Source organism: Papaver somniferum, chromosome 4 (assembly GCF_003573695.1).
Source record: "Papaver somniferum cultivar HN1 chromosome 4, ASM357369v1, whole genome shotgun sequence".
NCBI lineage: Eukaryota > Viridiplantae > Streptophyta > Magnoliopsida > Ranunculales > Papaveraceae > Papaver > Papaver somniferum.
Genome location: NC_039361.1, coordinates 7,469,294 through 7,488,223, shown reverse-complemented (window position 1 = coordinate 7,488,223; position 18,930 = coordinate 7,469,294). Strand labels below are relative to the sequence as shown.

The 18,930-nt window shown below is 41.2% G+C and overlaps 1 protein-coding gene across 1 annotated transcript; it reads right to left on the bottom strand.

The window, feature by feature from the left end:
* Window positions 1-5,729: 5,729 nt before the first annotated feature.
* Window positions 5,730-8,973, bottom strand: LOC113274686 (kinetochore protein NDC80 homolog). Its single transcript, XM_026524081.1, has 4 exons — window positions 7,669-8,973; window positions 6,766-7,009; window positions 6,235-6,381; window positions 5,730-6,148 (listed from the first exon to the last, which is right to left on the bottom strand). The coding sequence occupies exons 1-4, from the start codon at window positions 8,844-8,846 to the stop codon at window positions 5,912-5,914; spliced, it is 1,806 nt and encodes a 601-aa protein (XP_026379866.1). The 5' UTR covers window positions 8,847-8,973; the 3' UTR covers window positions 5,730-5,911.
* Between the last annotated feature and the right edge of the window lie 9,957 nt (window positions 8,974-18,930).

The window sequence follows — 18,930 nt, the reverse complement described above, 5'->3', positions numbered from 1 at the left end:
TGAAGTGACCCTTGTTAGTTTTTTAGCGATTTCCTGCGGAAATAATAGAGAGACGGTAATGAATGTTGAGATTATTAGTCCCATATTGTATGGGCAATTAAGATCATTCGGTTTATAATCTCTTAGGACCGCTCAACTTATTGCCAATTGGTTTTGAGTTGGATGCCCGCAAACTTTAACATGATATCAGAGCAGGCTATTTGTGTCGAGTCATTGACCGCACCTATAATCCGCGTCACCCGATTTATTGTCCACGTGTTAGACCCTACGAGGCTACACGTGAGGGGTAACCAATTGGTTTTGAGTTGGATGCCCGTGTTCTAACAATGGAGAAAACAACGTCAGCCATCTTTAAATTACTCTTACTTACCCATGCAGATCATATAAAGAACTATACCTGTAAGAGTTCATTGAAAATTTTCACCTGTCTCTGCAGATATCTCAATAAACAGATGAAGAACATTCCGTTCTTCTAAGCATACTGGGGCATTCTTCATCATTACATAATCCAAACAAATATTTGCGCCAAATCATGATATTGTATCTAATATACACGATCGTGCTGTTCTTTCTAAAGCAGTTCAAAAGCCATAGTTAATGCAACAATGTCGTGAATTGGTACCTGAATTTTCTCCTGAAGATCTGTTGTTTTGCCTACCAAGGACACAACAATGTCGTGTCTGCTATTTTTCTGTAGCTGCTGTTACATAAGGTACTCCTTCTGTTTTACACCACGTATTTGCCTTTCGTCTTTCCAACGGATGATTCTGCGAGTGAACAGAAATGACATTTTAAAAGAGCAAAAACTAAAAGCCAAAAGAAAACGTGTTTCCGAATTTGGGGTAAGAAAAGAATCTGATCAAAAGGAGACTTAAATTTGAAGTTATTACCTCTTCGATCATGATGACTTTTAAATGTCCGTTTGAGAGAATCAGCGCTTCAAAAGAGCCTGTGCATGAAATTTCATTTTTTTCTTCTACCACCTACTTCTGGAATTCCATCAATTCATTCGATTATTATCGCAACAAAACAAATCATTGAAGTAGTACTTCCCCTATGGAAGTGAAGAAGAACTGTTTATTTTTTATTGGATGGTATCAGTTTGATCGTTTAGTGCTCGTTCATGAAGCATATTTATGCACCATGAAGAGTCGCGTTATGCATTATGAAGAGTCGTATACTCTGGAAACTGACAGTTATATATGGTCGAGTCTCTTCATATATTCTGTTAGGTAATAATGAGTTTGTAACGAAAAGACATATCCTTTTGTGGAGTTAATTGCAGACGATGCTGCTCACGTGGCGTTCTAAATTTTAAGAAAACTCAACATCAAATTTGGTTGCGACACATCAGCCGCAACATTGTCCTTTATATTAAGAAGTATTGATATATATATATATATGAATCAACCAAACGAAAAAAAGTACAAACGAAAGCAGATAATAAGGATTGAGAAGGTAACCCTAGGTTACCTTCAAAGTTACTTGAGAATCTTTCCTTTAGCAAAATAGACCCAATAAAATTGGAGAAGAAGAAAGGCTTACTGAGAGCACAACGAGATTGTAAAATTGCGTTCTCAAAGCCAGCTTTCATGCGTTTGGAATCGGCTTATGAAGGGGTTAAAAAACCAGGCGTAAAACCCGAGACCCTAATCACTATTGGTGCTAGGGCACACGCCATGCAGTCCTAATCACCGGTGGATTGACCACCCAAAGTGGGGTGAATAAACGTGGATAAGTGGTGGCATGCATACGTGCAAAATAAAAAAAACATGCTTTTTAGCATGGAACATTGTTTAAATATCCCTCAAAATCCGTACCTTAAAATATGTCCTTATTGAATTTCTAAAAATACCCCTACCTTCTGAAAAGTGGAAGCAACTAGCACAAGTTGCTTACAGAAGTGGACACAACTAGCACAAGTTGCTTCCAAAAGTGGACACAACTTTATACAAGTTGCTTCCAAAAAGTGGAAACAACTTTCTCAAGTTGACTCCAAAAATGTTACTCCCTCTGTTTCTGAAAGACCGTCCTCTATTCCATTTTGGTTTGTTTCAAAATTGTGTCCAACTTCTGTTTATGGACGTATTTTTCAATGATCTCTCAAATATACCCTTAAACCTTTTATATTTATAAAAAAAAATTAATGGGATCCAATCTAAAAATCTATATAATTAAGAAAACACATTAATTCTACATTCCTTTTAAAAGACAATATATATGGTTCCAAATTAAATTCCTTATAAAGTTTATCCTCCATAAGTATATAATCTTTTTATCTCTATATTCTTTTCATCTCTTTTATTTTTTGCAAAAATGGGATATGTTTTAATTTTATTTTTTTTATTTCCTATTTACAATTTCCATATCAATTTTTGGAAGTTTTTATTATTAACATTTTAATTGAACTAAATTAGGCAAGTACTTGAGGGTAGACATGTAAACTACAATGATCTTCTTAATATCTTGACAAAGTCAAACCGGACTATTTTTGTGAAACGGAGAGAATATTTTTTACCCCTCGAGGACATTTGTGCAAGGTGAACAAAAATAAAGAGTATTTATAACATTCCCACTTTTTAGCATTGGGCAGTCACTAAGCCGCAATTCTTCAAATAAGTTTATCGAAATTGTCATGTTTTTCTTGTTTTGTTTTACAAAAGTGAAATTTGAAAGTTAGAGAAATTTGGCATGAAACAACGTCAAGCATACTCGAAATCATAAGCCTGTGCTGTTCACTGCTTCCTTGTCATTAGCAGCTTACTCAAAGTCAAAGGAAACTACGACTGGAAGAAGAAAGCTAAGAAATCCGTGAAGCCCAACGTACAATCAAACGATTAGCATGTTCATACACGGGCACATAAAAACACATGGTAAAAAGAAAAAAAAAACACATTGATTAACAAATTCGTACTCGTCAAATGAAAGTAGGTGAATTGAGAAGGTAACCCTAGCTTACCTTACAGAGAGAGTTGCAAATATTCTTTCCGTCGGCCAAAAAAGAGGTCGAGCTCAAGAGAGGAGGAGAAGTTTTTGGAGTAGAGAAGTTAAGTTCTGAAAGACAATTACGAGTCGAAAAGAGGCTTTGGAAAGGGGAAATTAAGCGCAGGCTCAAAAAAAAAAATATTTTCATTGTCAGGTCCATAATCAATTTTAGGTACGTTGACACCCTTAATTATTTCTGTGACACCCATAACTATATGAAATTATTAAAAATGTCCGCATGACGGATTACGCATCCGCATGACGAGTTGTGCATCAGGGGTATAATTGGCAACGCAACTTGGATATAACATATTTAAAAATCCGCGCCTTAAAATTTTACAAATTTTATATCGTTGAAAATCTTTTTAAGAAAGCTACGCAACGAGTACAAACAACAATATCAAATATTTGCTTTTCACGAAAAAATCGGAGGTGATCATCATTTTAGGAAAAATTTCGAAGCAGCCACCAAAAAAGATGCATAACACATTCTGCAGACGCATAACGAATTATGCAACCATTTTCTCGACTGCATAACAAATTATGCAGCCATTATTTTGGTTGATTTTAGCGCGTACATAAAAAAATTGATGCATAATGCATTATGCAAACATATTTTCGGATGCGTAACATGTTATGCATCAATTTTCTCGATGCATAAAAGATTGTGCAACAAATTTCTCGATGCATAATGCATTATGCAGCCATATTTTCGGATGCATAACAGGTTATGCATCAATTTTCACGACTGCATAACATGTTATGTAGATATTATTGTAGGTGCATGACAAGTAATGCGGTCTTTATTTTTGTTGGTTTCAATAGTGACGAAAAAGTTGATGCATAACGTGCTATGCAACCGTTTTCTGGACTGCATAACAAGTTATGCAATAAATTTTGTAGATGCATAATAGGTTATGCAACCAATTCCATAGATGCATAACAGATTATTCAACTATACGAATACAAAATACTTTCCTAATGTAAAACAAATTCCACTATTTACAATTGAGTTCAAGTTTTATCCAAGTAAATTGCAATTTGATCAAAAGCGTGACTGAAAACTCGTATATTCCGCCATCAATTTTCTCATCTGACTTGTACTCCTTCATGATTCGGTGAAGTTTTAGGATTCCCAGTTTTAATTTCAACATCCGACATCTGAAACTAGTAGTTGTTATGTCAGTAAAAGTCATCACAAATTCTAATGATGGTCCCACCCCGTCTGGATACTCATTATCTTGAGCATTCTGCGAATTTAATTGTCAAAACTTCAAAATTAATGATTGCACACTCCACCGTAAAATACAAAACAAATACAGCAATAATAAATCACAAATTACCATGATACATTTCCCCAATCTTAGACTTCTAGTGGATTTGTGCAAGACTTTAGCAGAGCTTCCCATTCGCTGACGTCAGGTACAATTGGAGTTAGTGACCTTTTAGCTTCTTCTAGCATCTGTTCATGCTAGTAAACTTAATGTTCCATTTAAGGCGACGACCAATCCACAAACTCAATTATTCAAACAATTTGTGGCCATTATGGATCAAACCTGCATGTGAACAAGTTGTTAATAAAACCAAAAAGATAACCTCATTTGGCTGCCCACATTCCACTGAACAACAAAATTGGCTTCAAATAGTACCCCATGTAATACCATCGTATAAATTCTACTGGAAATATAAGAATCACAAATGCTTCCAAGTTTCATGTACATCATCCAATAGGGCACTCTTTATTAACCAATAAGAAACTGGATTCCATTTATTTAATAGTCATTCTCCCTTCGTAGAGAGCACCAACACGAGCACAGGAACAAATAATATTAAGGAATGTGACTCTAGCAAGGCGTCAATTTCAGATTACCAACAGATCCCGTCTTTTCCAAATTGATCACCCTTATGAACCACTTGAATTGAACCCTTTAGAATTGAATTACCAACAAAATCACTTGCCCCCACGCAACGCCTTCCAGGAACTAAAATTCATAAAAATAAGAAAAAGAAAAAAATCAACAAAAACCTAAAAACACAAAAATCGAACCAGAAATATAATATTGATATAAAATTGATGACATCAATATGGATGAAACAAAAATCATAAAAAAGGGAGAATAGTTAAAGAGAAAACATGCCTGCTTCTCCAACGATTCAGAATAGTTAAAAATAGCACAAAAATCACTCTTTATTAAACAGATCTTGAGTTTTTCTTGGACAACATGCAATATATAGAACCCTAAATCAATTTGTTACCCTAACTAGTTCGGTTGTACGGTAACTTCTGTTTCTCTGCACCGAGATCAGAGAAAAAAAATCTGAAGAATCAAAAAGACGAAAAGCGGAGGTTTTAACAATTATGGGTCTATAAATAATTTTTTTACCTAAAATGGGTGCGCGCGTGAAATTTTTTGACGCTGGGTTTGTGGGTGGAAAAGTTTAAAGAAATGGGTTTGACAGTAGTTTTCACCTTTTGAAACTTATGTTGTGCGACAGCACGAGAAGAGGCCCAAGGGGATGAGTAGAACTACGCCAAAGTCCGTCCCTGAATTGCCCAACAACATTTTTAGCTATTGTAGTTTTGTCAGAAGGCTAAGCTAAGCAGCCAATTCTGTTGACTAATCCCACAACCTATATCAGTCTTTTAAGTCTGAGAGCAGTCATCAGAAGCAACTCGTAAAAAGAAAAAAAAAATGTTCCAAAACACAATCCACCATAAGTTGCCCGTTGTCATGAGAACAAGCTAAAAAGAGGGAAGTCAATCATGTAATGCAACAGGAATGACATCTGCTTGATGGAAAGAAGTTGACATGTCCAGAGGTCCAAAACATAAAGAAAACTTGTACAAAAGCATGTTAACCCATACAGACTTGACTATTCAACTAATAATTAGTGCCTAAAGCTACAGAACGCCCCAATATCCTTGTCATTGTAGGTTGACTAGGTCACTGAAGGTATCAAAATTAGCTGGTAATGAACCTCTGAAAGAAGTTTCTACAGCTTCAGCAGTTTCAGAAAGACCTGTCTTCATTTCTGAAATTATCGACTCCATAGACTCTTTGTACTTTGAAACAGAATCGACAAGCGCCAGCAATTCACGAGCACATGCCTGGATTTCTTCTTCTTGTTGTTTAATAGTTTCTTCTAACTTCAAGTTCGAGAGCTGCTGACAAAAAATTTAAGATGATTAGGAAATAGTTTTTATTGCGTCTTTACCTTAGCGTGAGTCAGAATGTAGTCAGTACATACCTTCACATATTCTTCAGCTTCTTTTTCCATAATCTCGACATTATGTGTCTCTCTTTCAAAATCTTCTATCATTCTTTTACCTTCCATATTACACTTCATCGTGAACTCTTCTGTTTCCTTCTTCATCATGCTTAGCTGGGATTCCAGCTGTAATGACAACTTAACATGTCAGCTGTACTAATCGGATATCTCATCAACCGCCAAAGAAAAATAGTTACAGCGATAGAAGCCCATCTGGAACTATGCCTTTGTAGTATTTTCTGCATAGCCTGTCCCCAGCCAGGATAGAGGAGGGGGGTCGTGATAGGCGTGGCGAGCCAACGACTGAATTTCAGCCGTTCTCTTGTGAAATGAAACCCATAGTAACTTTGACATGGGTTTCATTTCTAGCCTACCCAACTTGTTTGGGATTAAAGGCTTGGTTGTTGTTGTTATAGAAGCTCATCCAGGGGACAACTAACAACTTATTGGGTATAACGAAGAAATATGCAGTAAAATGAACAAGCACGCCATGCGGCATAGAGCACGTACCGCGTCGATCTTGGACTGAAGCTCTGCAAGGAGAATTCTTTTAGCCTCAAGTTTCATAGAATTTTCAGTCCACTGTTGTTGCAGGGAAATCTGCTCCTCCAACTTTGCAACAGAGTTCTTTTTAATGTCGTCCGTTAAAGCAGTGAGTGCAACTTTGAGAGTTTTGTAGTCAATCCCCATGACATCCGCAGGAGTGGATCCTTTGGGATTTAGCACATACTGGAATTCATTTTCAAGCTTTAACCTGAAAAATATTAGGATGATATCAGTCATGAACTCAAATTCCTAACTATTGGAAATATCAGAGAGAGGTAAACATAGAAAGGGGTAAAAAGTTGCAAGGAAGGTAAGAGTATCTGACATTTCCCCTAATTAGCTAATTCACATATCACGTATAAAGTCAACCTTACTTGAACCATTGAACCCAGAAAGTTAGTGAAGCAGAGATACTGAACTCAGAGCATGAGTAACAGTTAACTATAAGTGGAACAGTTAACCTAAAAGAGTACACAATTTAAATCTTCGAGCCTGAATGAACAAAAAATTAACTTAAATATGTTTACCAACCCCTTAAAACTTCGAAAAAATGACAACCATAATTATGGTCCCAAATATGCAGGGCATAGAAAATAATAGCTCCACAAGGTTTCAGGAGCAACTTATATCATATGAAAGTATTCATCCAGACACAATTGAACCATAAAAATGTTAACCAGCCTATTGGGTTAACAGATTTCAGTTACTTTAGCGAAGATACCAAAGACATAAACACCTAAGAATCTTTACGACAGTGACGAAGTTGAAATCTGCTGAGGTTTGGGTCAGTGCAAAATTCATTAGTAAATTTCAAGTAAATGCATCTCGGTAAATAAATAACAATCTAAAATAGCATAAGAATGTCACCTCCTGATAGCCTGATTGCATTCGATAGAGAGATTCACAAGCTCCTTGAACGTGTAACTAATCTTTGAGTCAAGATCCCACGACTTCTCTTCCCACATATTTTTAGCCTCCTCAGCCTCTGCAATATCTCTCTCAACAGCGTGTAACTCCCTCTTCATCCTATCTGCATCTCTCATATTCACCGTCTGTGCATCAATAGTCTTCTTCAACTCCTCATTCTCCTCACAAATTCTCCGATGTTCTACATACTTGGCCTCCAATTCCTTCTCTTTTTCCTTAATTCCATTCTCCAACGTTTCAATTCCACTACTAAGCCCATTAATAATCACATTAAATTTCTTAACATCATCTTCCAACATTGCTTTCTCCTTCTCAAGAGCGTCTCTAGCCGACGGCTTCGACCTCAACCCCTCAATTTTCCTCTCAAGAGAAACAATCTCATCCTGCAATTCTTTCACCGTATTCTCAACAGATCCTCTCTCCAACTCCAATTTCTCTCTAAACTCATTATCCAATTGATCAACCAAATCATCATCACCAGCAATAAAATGCTCATAACTTCTCAACGCATAATCAAGCAATTTATTACATCTCATACCAGTGGATGTCGAAGTCGAATTCGACGAATTAACATGATCACTATAAACACAAATTTCAACCAACCAATGAATCACAGCACATAAATTAGGCCAAGAATGAGGAGTACCTGGTGCTTTCAAAGCCGATTTAGTAATCTTAAAAGGACAACTCATAAAATCCAATAAAATTGGAAGATCTTCATCGATTTTGACTGTCAAATCCGAAGCCGAATCAGTATAACTGAGACGAAGGAAGAGGAATCGAATACAATCAGTGATATCTTTAGCCGAAGGAAGTGGTGGTTTGAGATAAATTGAAGTTGAATGAGATAAGAGATAAGCATTTATGCGCTTTAGGGCTTGATTTTGAAATCGTTTATCATTAATCGGTAAATCATAGTTGCGACCACCGGTGGAGGAACCAGTGCGGCGGTGATTTCCGTTGTTGATGCTTGAGAAACTTGCATCGGAATCTCTAGGGTTGGTGTTGTAGCTGATAATTGATGGTCTGTGTTGTTGTTGTGGTGGCGGTGGTGCTGGTTCGATTTTTGGTCTTCTTCCTCCTCCGCCTCTTCCTCCTCTTCCTGTTCCTCTCATCATCTCTCTGTATTTGGATGAGATTTGGGGTTCAGGGATTTTGTGAGGAAGGATTTTGGGGTTCTAGGGTTTATGGTAAAACGAAGGAGCGGAGAAAAATTGGGAATGTTTTTCAAATTTCGGAGAAGCAAAAAGGGGGAACAGGATAGATGGGAAAGTGGTCGAAATTTTGAAATTTGTGTCCGACTCTACTGACCGACACCTGTGAAACAAGTCAACACGTCACCGATTCGATTCCGAGTAGGATATTTTCTTTGATATTTACTTTTGTGTAAGTTATAGCAGTATAGCACCCATCGACAAGAAATACCATGCCCAATTGCCCATGGGAACTTTTTTCAAACATCACGTAAAATTGCACATGATGGGTGTCAACTGTTTCAACTTCACAAATAAAGTAACCAGTAAGTGAACGACGATTAAGATGGCAGGCGGCCCAATCAGAATCACAATAAGCAGTAAGTTGAAGAGCACTATCCTTGCGTAAAATAATCCCTTGACCAGGATGACCCTTTAGATAACGAAGAAATCGAAGAGCAGCTTCCCAATGACACACCCGAGGGGACTGCATAAATTGAGCCAATACATGCACCGAGTAAAACAATTCAGGACGCGTAATAGTAAAATAAATCAAGCGTCCGATAAGCCAACGATACTGGGATGAATGAAAATACAGAGGGTCATCATCAAGAGCTAAGCGATGATGTTGATCAATGGGAGAAGTAGCTGGTTTGGCTCCAAGAAGTACAGTCTCAGACAAAATGTCCAATGTATATTTTCTTTGAGATAAAAACAGTCCACCAGCTCCCCGAGATATTTCAATCCAAGAAAATACTTGAGGTTTCCCAAGTCTTTCATATGAAAACAACGGCTTAAATATGTTTTGAAATGAGTAATAGCAGCGGAATTGTTCCCAGCAATAATTAAATCATCAACATAGACAAGCACGTTAATAGAATTTTCACCTCGTCGTAGGGTAAATAGAGAGTAGTCAGCATAAGACTGTACAAACAAAAATGCCATAAGAGCACCTGCAATCTTAGCAAACCAATTACGAGGAGCTTGACGAAGACCATACAAATATTTATGGAGTCGACACACCTTATCAGGAGATTAGTCGAATATCCAGGAGGAAGTTGCATATATACTTCCTCATCAAGATCCCCATGTAGAAAGGTATTGTGAACATCCATTTGGTGGAACTCCAAATCACGAGCAACTGCAACAGCTAAAAATGTTGTGACATAAACCATTTTATCTACGAGAGCAAATGTTCCATGATAATCCACCCCTTCAACTTGTCTATTACCAAAAACAACCAAGCGAGCCTTATACCGCTCGACAGTACCATCAGAATTATATTTAATTTTGTAAACCCATTTACAACCAATAGATTTCTTCCTTGAAGGAAGATACGTAACAGATAGCGTGTCATTCTTATCAAGAGCACTGATTTCCTCAGACATAGATACACGCCAAACGGGAAGACGAACAACTTCAGCATAACTAGTAAGTTCTATAATAGTAGTAATTTCCGCCAAAAAACGAGTATGATTAGCATAAAATTTTGCACAAGACACATAATTAATTATGCGATAAGGCGTACCTGAAGACGTTGACGAATGAGGAATGGAGGAGCCAGGGTCTATTGCTTCAATAGTATTGCATACATAATCCCTTAGTCGAGTATTAGGAACACGGGACCGAACACTTCGTCTAACATCTGTGTCAGAAGTATCACTGAAACGTATATGAATTTCTGTAGTAGGTAGTATATCTTCTAATAACAAGTTGTCAGAAGGCCGAATATTACCATGTGAAGCACTTTCTGACTCGGTCTGTGTAACTTCATGTGAGATAATTTTTTGTGAAACAGAAGTTGTTGTCTCGTCTTGTTCTGTGTAGAGCCCGTTATTACTTTCTCCACTTGCTAAAACTCTCTCATTATGTGACTTACTCACAAAATATCCACGTGAGTTATTGTTTGAGGGTGAAAAAGGTTTCTGCTGATTTTGGTAATTTCGGGTGTGTGGATGAGAAACGAATTTAAATCCTAAACAATGTACTACAAGGGAGTACTTTAGATTCGAGTGATTAATATGTATAAATCCGGCCTAAACCAAGAAATGGTCATTCCAGACTTGCATCGGTCACAAAGTGAAGGAGAAGGGTTGGTTTTGGGGAGGGAAGCGAAGAAAGTGTTGAGACCAGAATAGTTGATTCTGGAAGAGTAATTGTTTTCTACGACTTGTATCAGAAAGTAGGAAGCTAACAGATGGAAACCTAGCAAATGTTTTCTGAGTGTTGTATGCTCCTGACCTGAACTTGTTGTTCAGTGGAAATAGGTAATGCCTATTCATACAAGTGGAAGTGAAACGTACTCTGGTCTCATTAAGAAATGGAAAACGGGTGAGTAAACGGGAGGAGGTGGTAACCGGTAACGCCTGGAATTGATGTTCCATAAAATAAAGCGTTTCACCATTACTCCCTGTATTTACTAACCGCCTCATCCTTATGAAACTTTCTTATAACGGGCGTAGTGTACGCCGCACGCTGTAAACCGCCAAACCAATACCCAATGAGCATCCCCCCAGTTTGTAACATGCGTTGATGTCTCGAGTGTTTCCATGAAAACCATGTAGCACGTTGTTGTTGTATGGAAAGTTGAGCTTGGGAGACTTGCCGGTTCGGTGGTGACCTTTGACGGTCGAGATTTTGCATCTTAAGACGAAAGGTAGTCGTTGATTATTGTAACCCTTCGTTTGGTAGCCAGTGGCATGAAAGCATGGTCAGTATGCCTTTAATATGGCCTAATTTAGGCGCGGACAAAAGTTAGGGTTTTGTCTTTGTTTAGGCGCGACCAAACTAGGTCCAAAGGTTTCCATGCATTAGCTGGTAACCTTGGAAGGCTAAGATCTGCACCTTAGATGAAAAAGTGGTCGTTGATTGTTGCATGCCTTCGTTTTTGGTAGCCGCATAGGGAAGGCCAGCATGGTATGGCGCGGAAAGGTGGTTGGCATGCCGTTGGCACATGGTGCGGCTAGCATGGTTTGGGCCAAGGCAAGGTGCGGTTGGCTTGGCATGGTGGGCCAAGGGTTTGGCATGCCATTGGCGCATGGTGCGGCTAGCATTGTTGGGGCCAAGGAAAGGTGCGGTTGGCTTGTCATGGTGGGGCCAAGGGTTTGGCATGCCATTGGCGCATGGTGCGGCTAGCATGGTTGGGGCCAAGGCAAGGTGTGGTTGGCTTGGCATGGTGGGGCCAAGGGTTTGGCATGCCATTGGCGCATGGTGCGGCTAGCATGGCTGGTATGTTTTGGCGCGGTAGACGTGGCTGGCATGGTTTGCCATTCGCACAGTGGTGCGGCTGGCATGTTTGGCATGCCTTGGCGCGGAGATGTGGGTGGCATGGTTTTCCATCGGCACAGTGGTACGGCTGGCATGGTTGGCATGCCTTGGTGCAGAGATGTGGCTAGCATGGTTTGTCATCGACACAGTGCTGCGACTGGCATGGTTGGCATGGTTTGACATTGGCACAATGGTGCGGCTGGCATGGTTGGCATGCCTAGGTGTGGAGATGTGGCTTACATGGTTTGCCATTGGCACAGTGGTGCAGCTGGCATGGTTGGCATGCCTTGGCGCGGTAGCATGAGAATTAGGGTTTGGCATAGATGATGTCATTCAATGTTAATAGTTCTGTCATGGAACATGACCCATAAAAAAAAGGTACCCCGGTAATTCTTGTGTAGGCATGCTGATAGATTCAATAAATGTGCTAATGGTCATAGTGACGTCATGTCAGTTGTATATTTTTATGATTTTAACCCTAAGATAAAAACCACCATCAACATTAAGTCCCATGCTTAGCTCGGAACAAGAGCATTGTTGTGAGGTAAGCATAAGATGGTGACAAGCAAGGATAAAAATCGAAACGAAAAGTCATGCAAAGATGGTCAGGAAGGTCCGACTAACCTTTTTTGAGAGGTAAGAAGAGTCCATGATCCTCGTGTTTGGCGGCCTTACGTAAATTCTATTCGTGGTGTAGACCGTGAAGTGGTGAGATGAAGATCGTCGGCTTAGTATGGCAATGCATCACCTTGGCTGGGTTAGGGAACATCATGATGCGGGCTTGCGAGTTGTTGGTGTTGGTGCGGAAAGTCAAGACGTGAACGGCTTGGCATGGTGGGGCCAAGGTAAGGCGCGGTTTGGTGAGGCAAAGCATGCGCGGACGTCTTGGCATGTGGTGGGGCCAACGCAATGGCGTTGTCCTGGTGAGGAAAGCATGGCGGACGACTTGGCGTGGTGGGGTCAAGGAAATAGCACAGACGGTCTTGGCATGGTGATTTGTCTTCGTGGACCCGGTTGCCTCTTTTCCTTACTTGAATGAAATAGGAAGTCCTTTCCTTATTCAAACTCCCAAGTATCACGCCTATAAAAGGAGGGTCGGCCTCTCCTTTTATTTCACACCTATATTTTTTTTATTCTGGCCGTGTGGTAACAGTAAAGCGGACGAGCGAATCCCAGGTATGTCTCCCAACACTTCCTCTTTAACTTGCTTTTCTTGTTGTTTTTTTTGTGTTAGTGCAAACCCTAGCTGTAGGCGTACCTTTTCATGAACTTGTAGAAATATTGTGCTTCTGCGTTGGTATGAATCCTAGCCGTAGGTATGCTTTGCACGAACTTGTAGTAACATTTAGGTACAGTAGTGTTGTTGGCCGCCTGAACTACCGTGCAAAGTAGGCATGCATGAGCTGGTAATTGTCATTCCCTTCCCTGAGAACCTAGCTTCTAGGGTTTACTCCTCTTTTCCTGGTGTGGCCATGTGTATGGTTCCCGTGGTGGGGCGCTCCTCCTCGCTCGGGCGCAAATTTCCCGCTGAAGGGTACGGCCTTGGCATGAGGTGGTGATGCAGGGTCTATCAGTCCCCATTTTTCCCTATGCGCATTATGACTTTGAAACAAATTGTCTTGCGTCCAGGATGGATCTCCTATGTCTGATAAAATAATTTCCATGCACTTTCCGTAATAATTTATCTTCATATTATTCCATTGTAGTTATTTCGAAGGTGGAAGTAGCGTGAAAGAATTTTCGAAGGATGTCATTTTAGAAAAGTTCTGCCGCACCGAATGATGTTGGCAATACCAATCCAAACATAGATGATGAGTTCTTTACAACATCCTCCACGATTAGGAAAATCATCCCAAGTATGTGTTGATTCTTCTGACTGGTCCGGAAAGTGAAGGAGAGGCACGTCGGTTCGGCCAGGAGGTGTAATAAGGTTTTTTCTTCAGAGGAAATAGTATCAAGATTCTCATATTGACTTTAAAATCTCTGTGTGTCTGTTGCGTCCCTTTGAGAAATGGATGCGATTTATGATGAGCCAGGAATGGGTAAAAGCCAGTTTGACCAAGGCGCAGATAATTGATGCTATCGTGGCTTCCGCAGAGCTTCAAATTAGGAAAAATATTTCAGGCTTGGTTGCTTTTATTTCCAGATGGTTTCCAGACACTCACTTCCATATGCAGGTGGGGTGAAATGACTATCTCCTTAGAGAGCATGGCCGTGTTGCTGAACCTTCCCGTAATAGGAAATCTCGATGTCAAATTGTCTGCAGATGAAGAAGAAATGTGCGCCGTTATGGTTCCGAAATAAAATGGATTCGTTCGGAAAGAAAACGAGACGAGGTGCTTCTATGGCTGGTGGGTGTCTCAGTGGTTTCCTGATGAGTTGGAGCCGAATTAGAAGAATAGTACGCTTCATGTCGCGGCGTTCTTGGATATTTGGTTATCCAGAGATGTTTTCGATGACGGCTCGGGTAAGAAGGAGATAAGACAGGAACCTATCAAGTTTTTCATAAAATTAGCAAAAGGTGTCGTTCTCCCTATTGACGGCTTGTTTCTTGGTTCTCTGTACACACAGTTGGATCAGCTGGTCGCGGATATGTGCGCTTCAAATGGATACACGAAAGTGGATTCGTATATTCATGTCTTCTTTCTCCAAGCTTGGCTATGGGAGCACTTCGAAAGGTATGCTAAAAAACCGTTGGTTGTACTTCGAATAGGCGCCCAAAGATTGGTTCGAACCTGGTTGGATTCCTTGACAACTCGCACACGGTCAATTTTCTTCAATGGGCTCTGGTGCATGCGTCCATAACTCAGATCAGTACATTTTCTCCTGCTCCGAGCATGTCTTTGTCTTCTGATAAAGAGGATATGAGTGTTGGAGAGATGGTGTTCATGCGAAGATGCACACCCAGTCATGTGCCGTCTTTCTTTCGAGGATATTGCAAAGCAGTCTCTTACAATATCGATAGGGAGGCTCGGCATATGGGTTTTGACCAAGGGGTTCCACTTGTTCGTCAGCCGATTGTTCCAGAAGTCTCGTTGCCAACTGTTCTCGATGCTACTATTCTTGTGTCGGCTAAAAATCTCTCTTTCCTGCTTGCGGAACGAAATCCACCAACAACCTCCAAATATAACATATTTTGGCAGGATGAGTTTCTCGTTTTCCGTGGATTCGCGAATGATGTGGCAGAAAACCGTCGTGGTAAGCCTTAACCTGCGGTTTTAGCGGCGCATCCACTGATGAGGACTCCTTGTTTTCCCAAGCGAAAATCCGTTAGCCCGAATGCAAGTAGTCCCCAAGTGAAGGAGCGAAGATCTAAAAGTCGTGCAGATGGTTCCCAGTCAGTTTCGACGGCCCTACCGACTTTCAGTTCGTCTAATATGCGGGTACGTATGATTTTCCTCTTGATTTTAGTTAGATCGCGTATATCCTTGTTTCTTTTCTGAGTATTCATCTTTGTATCTTGCGTAGGGTCTCAGCAGCGTGAACGCCTTTACCAAACTTGCAATTAGTCAGAAAACATCGTTTCTCGAGACGGAGGGTGGCGGTGCTGAGCCTATCCATGGTGATGGGGAATCATAGAAGGATGAAAGTTCAGAGTCAAGTGATGGAGAGAGTAGTTCTTCCGACAGCAGTGTTGAATCTTCCTCTAGTCAGTCTGAAAGAGAATCAGTGAGCCTCCCGCATGTTTTTTTCTTCTATATCCCTTTCTCTTTGGAAAATATCTAATCCGTGATATCACAGGGAGAAGCCGTTTCTGAAGATGGCTCTGAGATGGAGACTGGCGGAGATACAACTTTGTCTCCAACTGTGGCAGCCACACCGGGTGACCTTGAAATGGATGTTGATCGAGATGAAAACATCGTTGTGGCTCAGAAAATGGAGAGTACTACAGTGGCCGCAGGTGCAATTGTCGTTAAGAACCCCTTGCTGGTCGCTGATGCAGTCGCGGGCGCCACTTTCAATCCTCCATACCTGGTTCCTCATCCAGATCATGTGTTAATCGGGGGATTTAGCGTGCCACACATGCGGCACTATACACCAAGATATGGGAAAGCTATGGACATATCGCCACAAACCAGAAAATTACTAGTCGATTTGCGTTGGTTAAGCGTGTGGAGGAAGCTTTGTCTTCGATTGACGACATGCGCAACGTGACTAGTCATATTGTTTCTGAGGATGTAGTCTCGAGATGGAGGTTTCATCGTGACGTGTGTGTAAACTTCGAGTTCAATGTTCCTTGGTTCGTCGAAGGTCTCTCTGAGGTTGAAAAGTTTCTGGCCGAAACAGTCGAAAGTCCTTCCGCGGATACGGTGAAGAAGCAGGAAGCGAAAGTCGAAAAGTTGTCCAGGAAGCTGAAGTTGAAGAGGGAGGCTCTCCAAAGAACGAAGGAGGCTTTCCCCAATAAGAGCAAGACATTGTTGAAAAACTTTCCTTGAACGTATTTCTGTCTTCTGAACTTCTTATTTTAGGGTTTTTTTTTTTTTTTTTGAAAGGAAAATGAAACGCCTAGTTTATGGTTTTGATTTCCAGGATTTTTGGGTTGGTAGACAAATGTTACCCTGAGGGTTTTGAATCATTATTTAGAATGAATCGTGTTGGAATAATGATGTTTTGGTTATGAACATAAGTGTCATGAGTACCCCGGGAGAGTCATGGAATTGTGAATGTTGTGCGGTAGTAGAAAGCATCAAGCACGGGAAAATATGGCTATTGGTTTTTATTCCCCCTGTGAAGACTTGAGGTAGTAGACCATGTATTTTTTCTAGCAAGACTTACTCGGTTTTTAGGATCTTCTGGTGAAAAAGGAATCTCCCGGATGTAATACTGAGTTTACTAGGAAACATCACCGTGACTATGGAAAGTCCCCAGTCATTCCTTGTCGTTCTGCCGATTTCTGGTCGGATCGTTTGCTTCTAACCCATCGGAAGTCCCCAGTCGTCCCTTGTCATGTTACGACTGGTAATCGAGCTGCCTGGTAGCTGAGTGGTCGAGTCCTAAGATGATCGTTTGATTCTACTGTCCTGACGTCTGGGTCGAGGTATGAGATCGAGGATTGAAAACTGACGTCGTGACCGAAATATCAATCTCCCACCGTGGTCGCCAATTGTTTGAGGGTGAAAACGGTTTCTGCTGATTTTGGTAATTTCGGGTGTGTGGATGAGAGACGAATTTAAACCCTAAACAATGTACTTCAAAGGAGTACTTTAGATTCGAGAGATCAATCTGTACAAATCCTTATTTAAACCAAGAAATGGTCGTTCCATATTTTCTTCGGTCACAAAGTGAAGGAGAAGGGTTGGTTTTGGGGAGGGAAGCGAAGGAAGTGTTGAGACCAGAATAGTTGTTTTCTACGACTTGTATCAGAAAGTGGAAAGCTAACAAATGGAAAGCTAGCAAATGTTTTCTGAGTGTTGTATGCTCCTAACCTGAACTTGTTGTTCGATGGAAATAGGTAATGCTTATTTATACAAGTCGAAATGAAACGTACTCTGATCTCATTAAGAAATGGAAAACGAGTGAGTAAATGGGAGGAGGTGGTAACCGGTAACGCCTGGAATTGATGTTCCATAAAAGAAAGCGTTTCACCATTACTCATGTATTTACTAACCGCCTCATCCTTATGACACTTTCATATAACGGGCGTAGTGTACGCCGCATGTTGTAAACCGCCAAACCAATACCCAATGAGCATTCCCCAGTTTGTGACATGCTTTGATGTCTCGAGTGTTTTCATGGAAAACATGTAGCACGTTGTTGTTGTCTGGCAAGTTGATCTTGGGAGACTTGCCGGCTCGGGGGTGACCTTCGACGGTCGAGATTTTGCATCTTACGAGGAAAGGTAGCCGTTGATTATTGCAACCCTTCGTTTGGTAGCCAGTGGCATGAAAGAATGATTAGTATGGCTTTAATATGGCCAAGTTTAGGCGCGGCCAAAAGTTAGGGTTTTGGCTTTGTTTAGGCGCGACCAAACTAGGGCCAAAGGTTTCCATGCGTTAGGTGGTAACCTTGGACGGCTAAGATTTGCACCTTAGATGAAAAAGTGGTTGTTGATTGTTGCAGGCCTTCGTTTTTGGTAGCCGCATAGGGAAGGCCGACATGGCATGGCGCGACAAGGTGGTTGGCATGCCATTAGCACATGTGGCATGGCATGCCTTGGCGCGGTTTGGCGTGGCCAAAACTAGGGTTTTGGGACAAAGGTTACCATGCGTTGTTTGGCGACCTTGGACGGCTAGGATTTGTATCTAGGATTGAAGGGTGGCCGTTGATCGTCGCACGCCTTCGTTTTTAGTAGCCGCATATGGAAGGCCGGCATGGTGTGGCGCGACAAGGTGGTTGGCATGCCATTAGCACATGTGGCATGGCATGCCTTGTCGCGGTTTAGCGTGGCCAAAACTAGGGTTTTGGGCCAAAGGTCACCATGCGTTGTTTGGCGACCTTGGACGGCTAGGATTTGCATCTAGAATTGAAGGGTGGTCGTTGATCGTCGCACGTCTTCTTTTTTGGTAGCCGCATAGGGAAGGCCGCGGCATGGTGGGGCTAAGGCAAGGTGCGGTTTTCTTGGCATGGTGGCCTAGGAAAAAATGGCGCGGACGTCTTGGCATGGTGGGGCCAAGGGTTTGGAACGGACGGCTTGGCATGGTGGGGCCAAGGAAAGGTGCGATTGTCTTGGCATGGTGGGGCCAAGGCAAAATGGCGCGGACGGCTTGGCATAGTGGGGCCAAGGGTTTGGCAAGGACGGCTT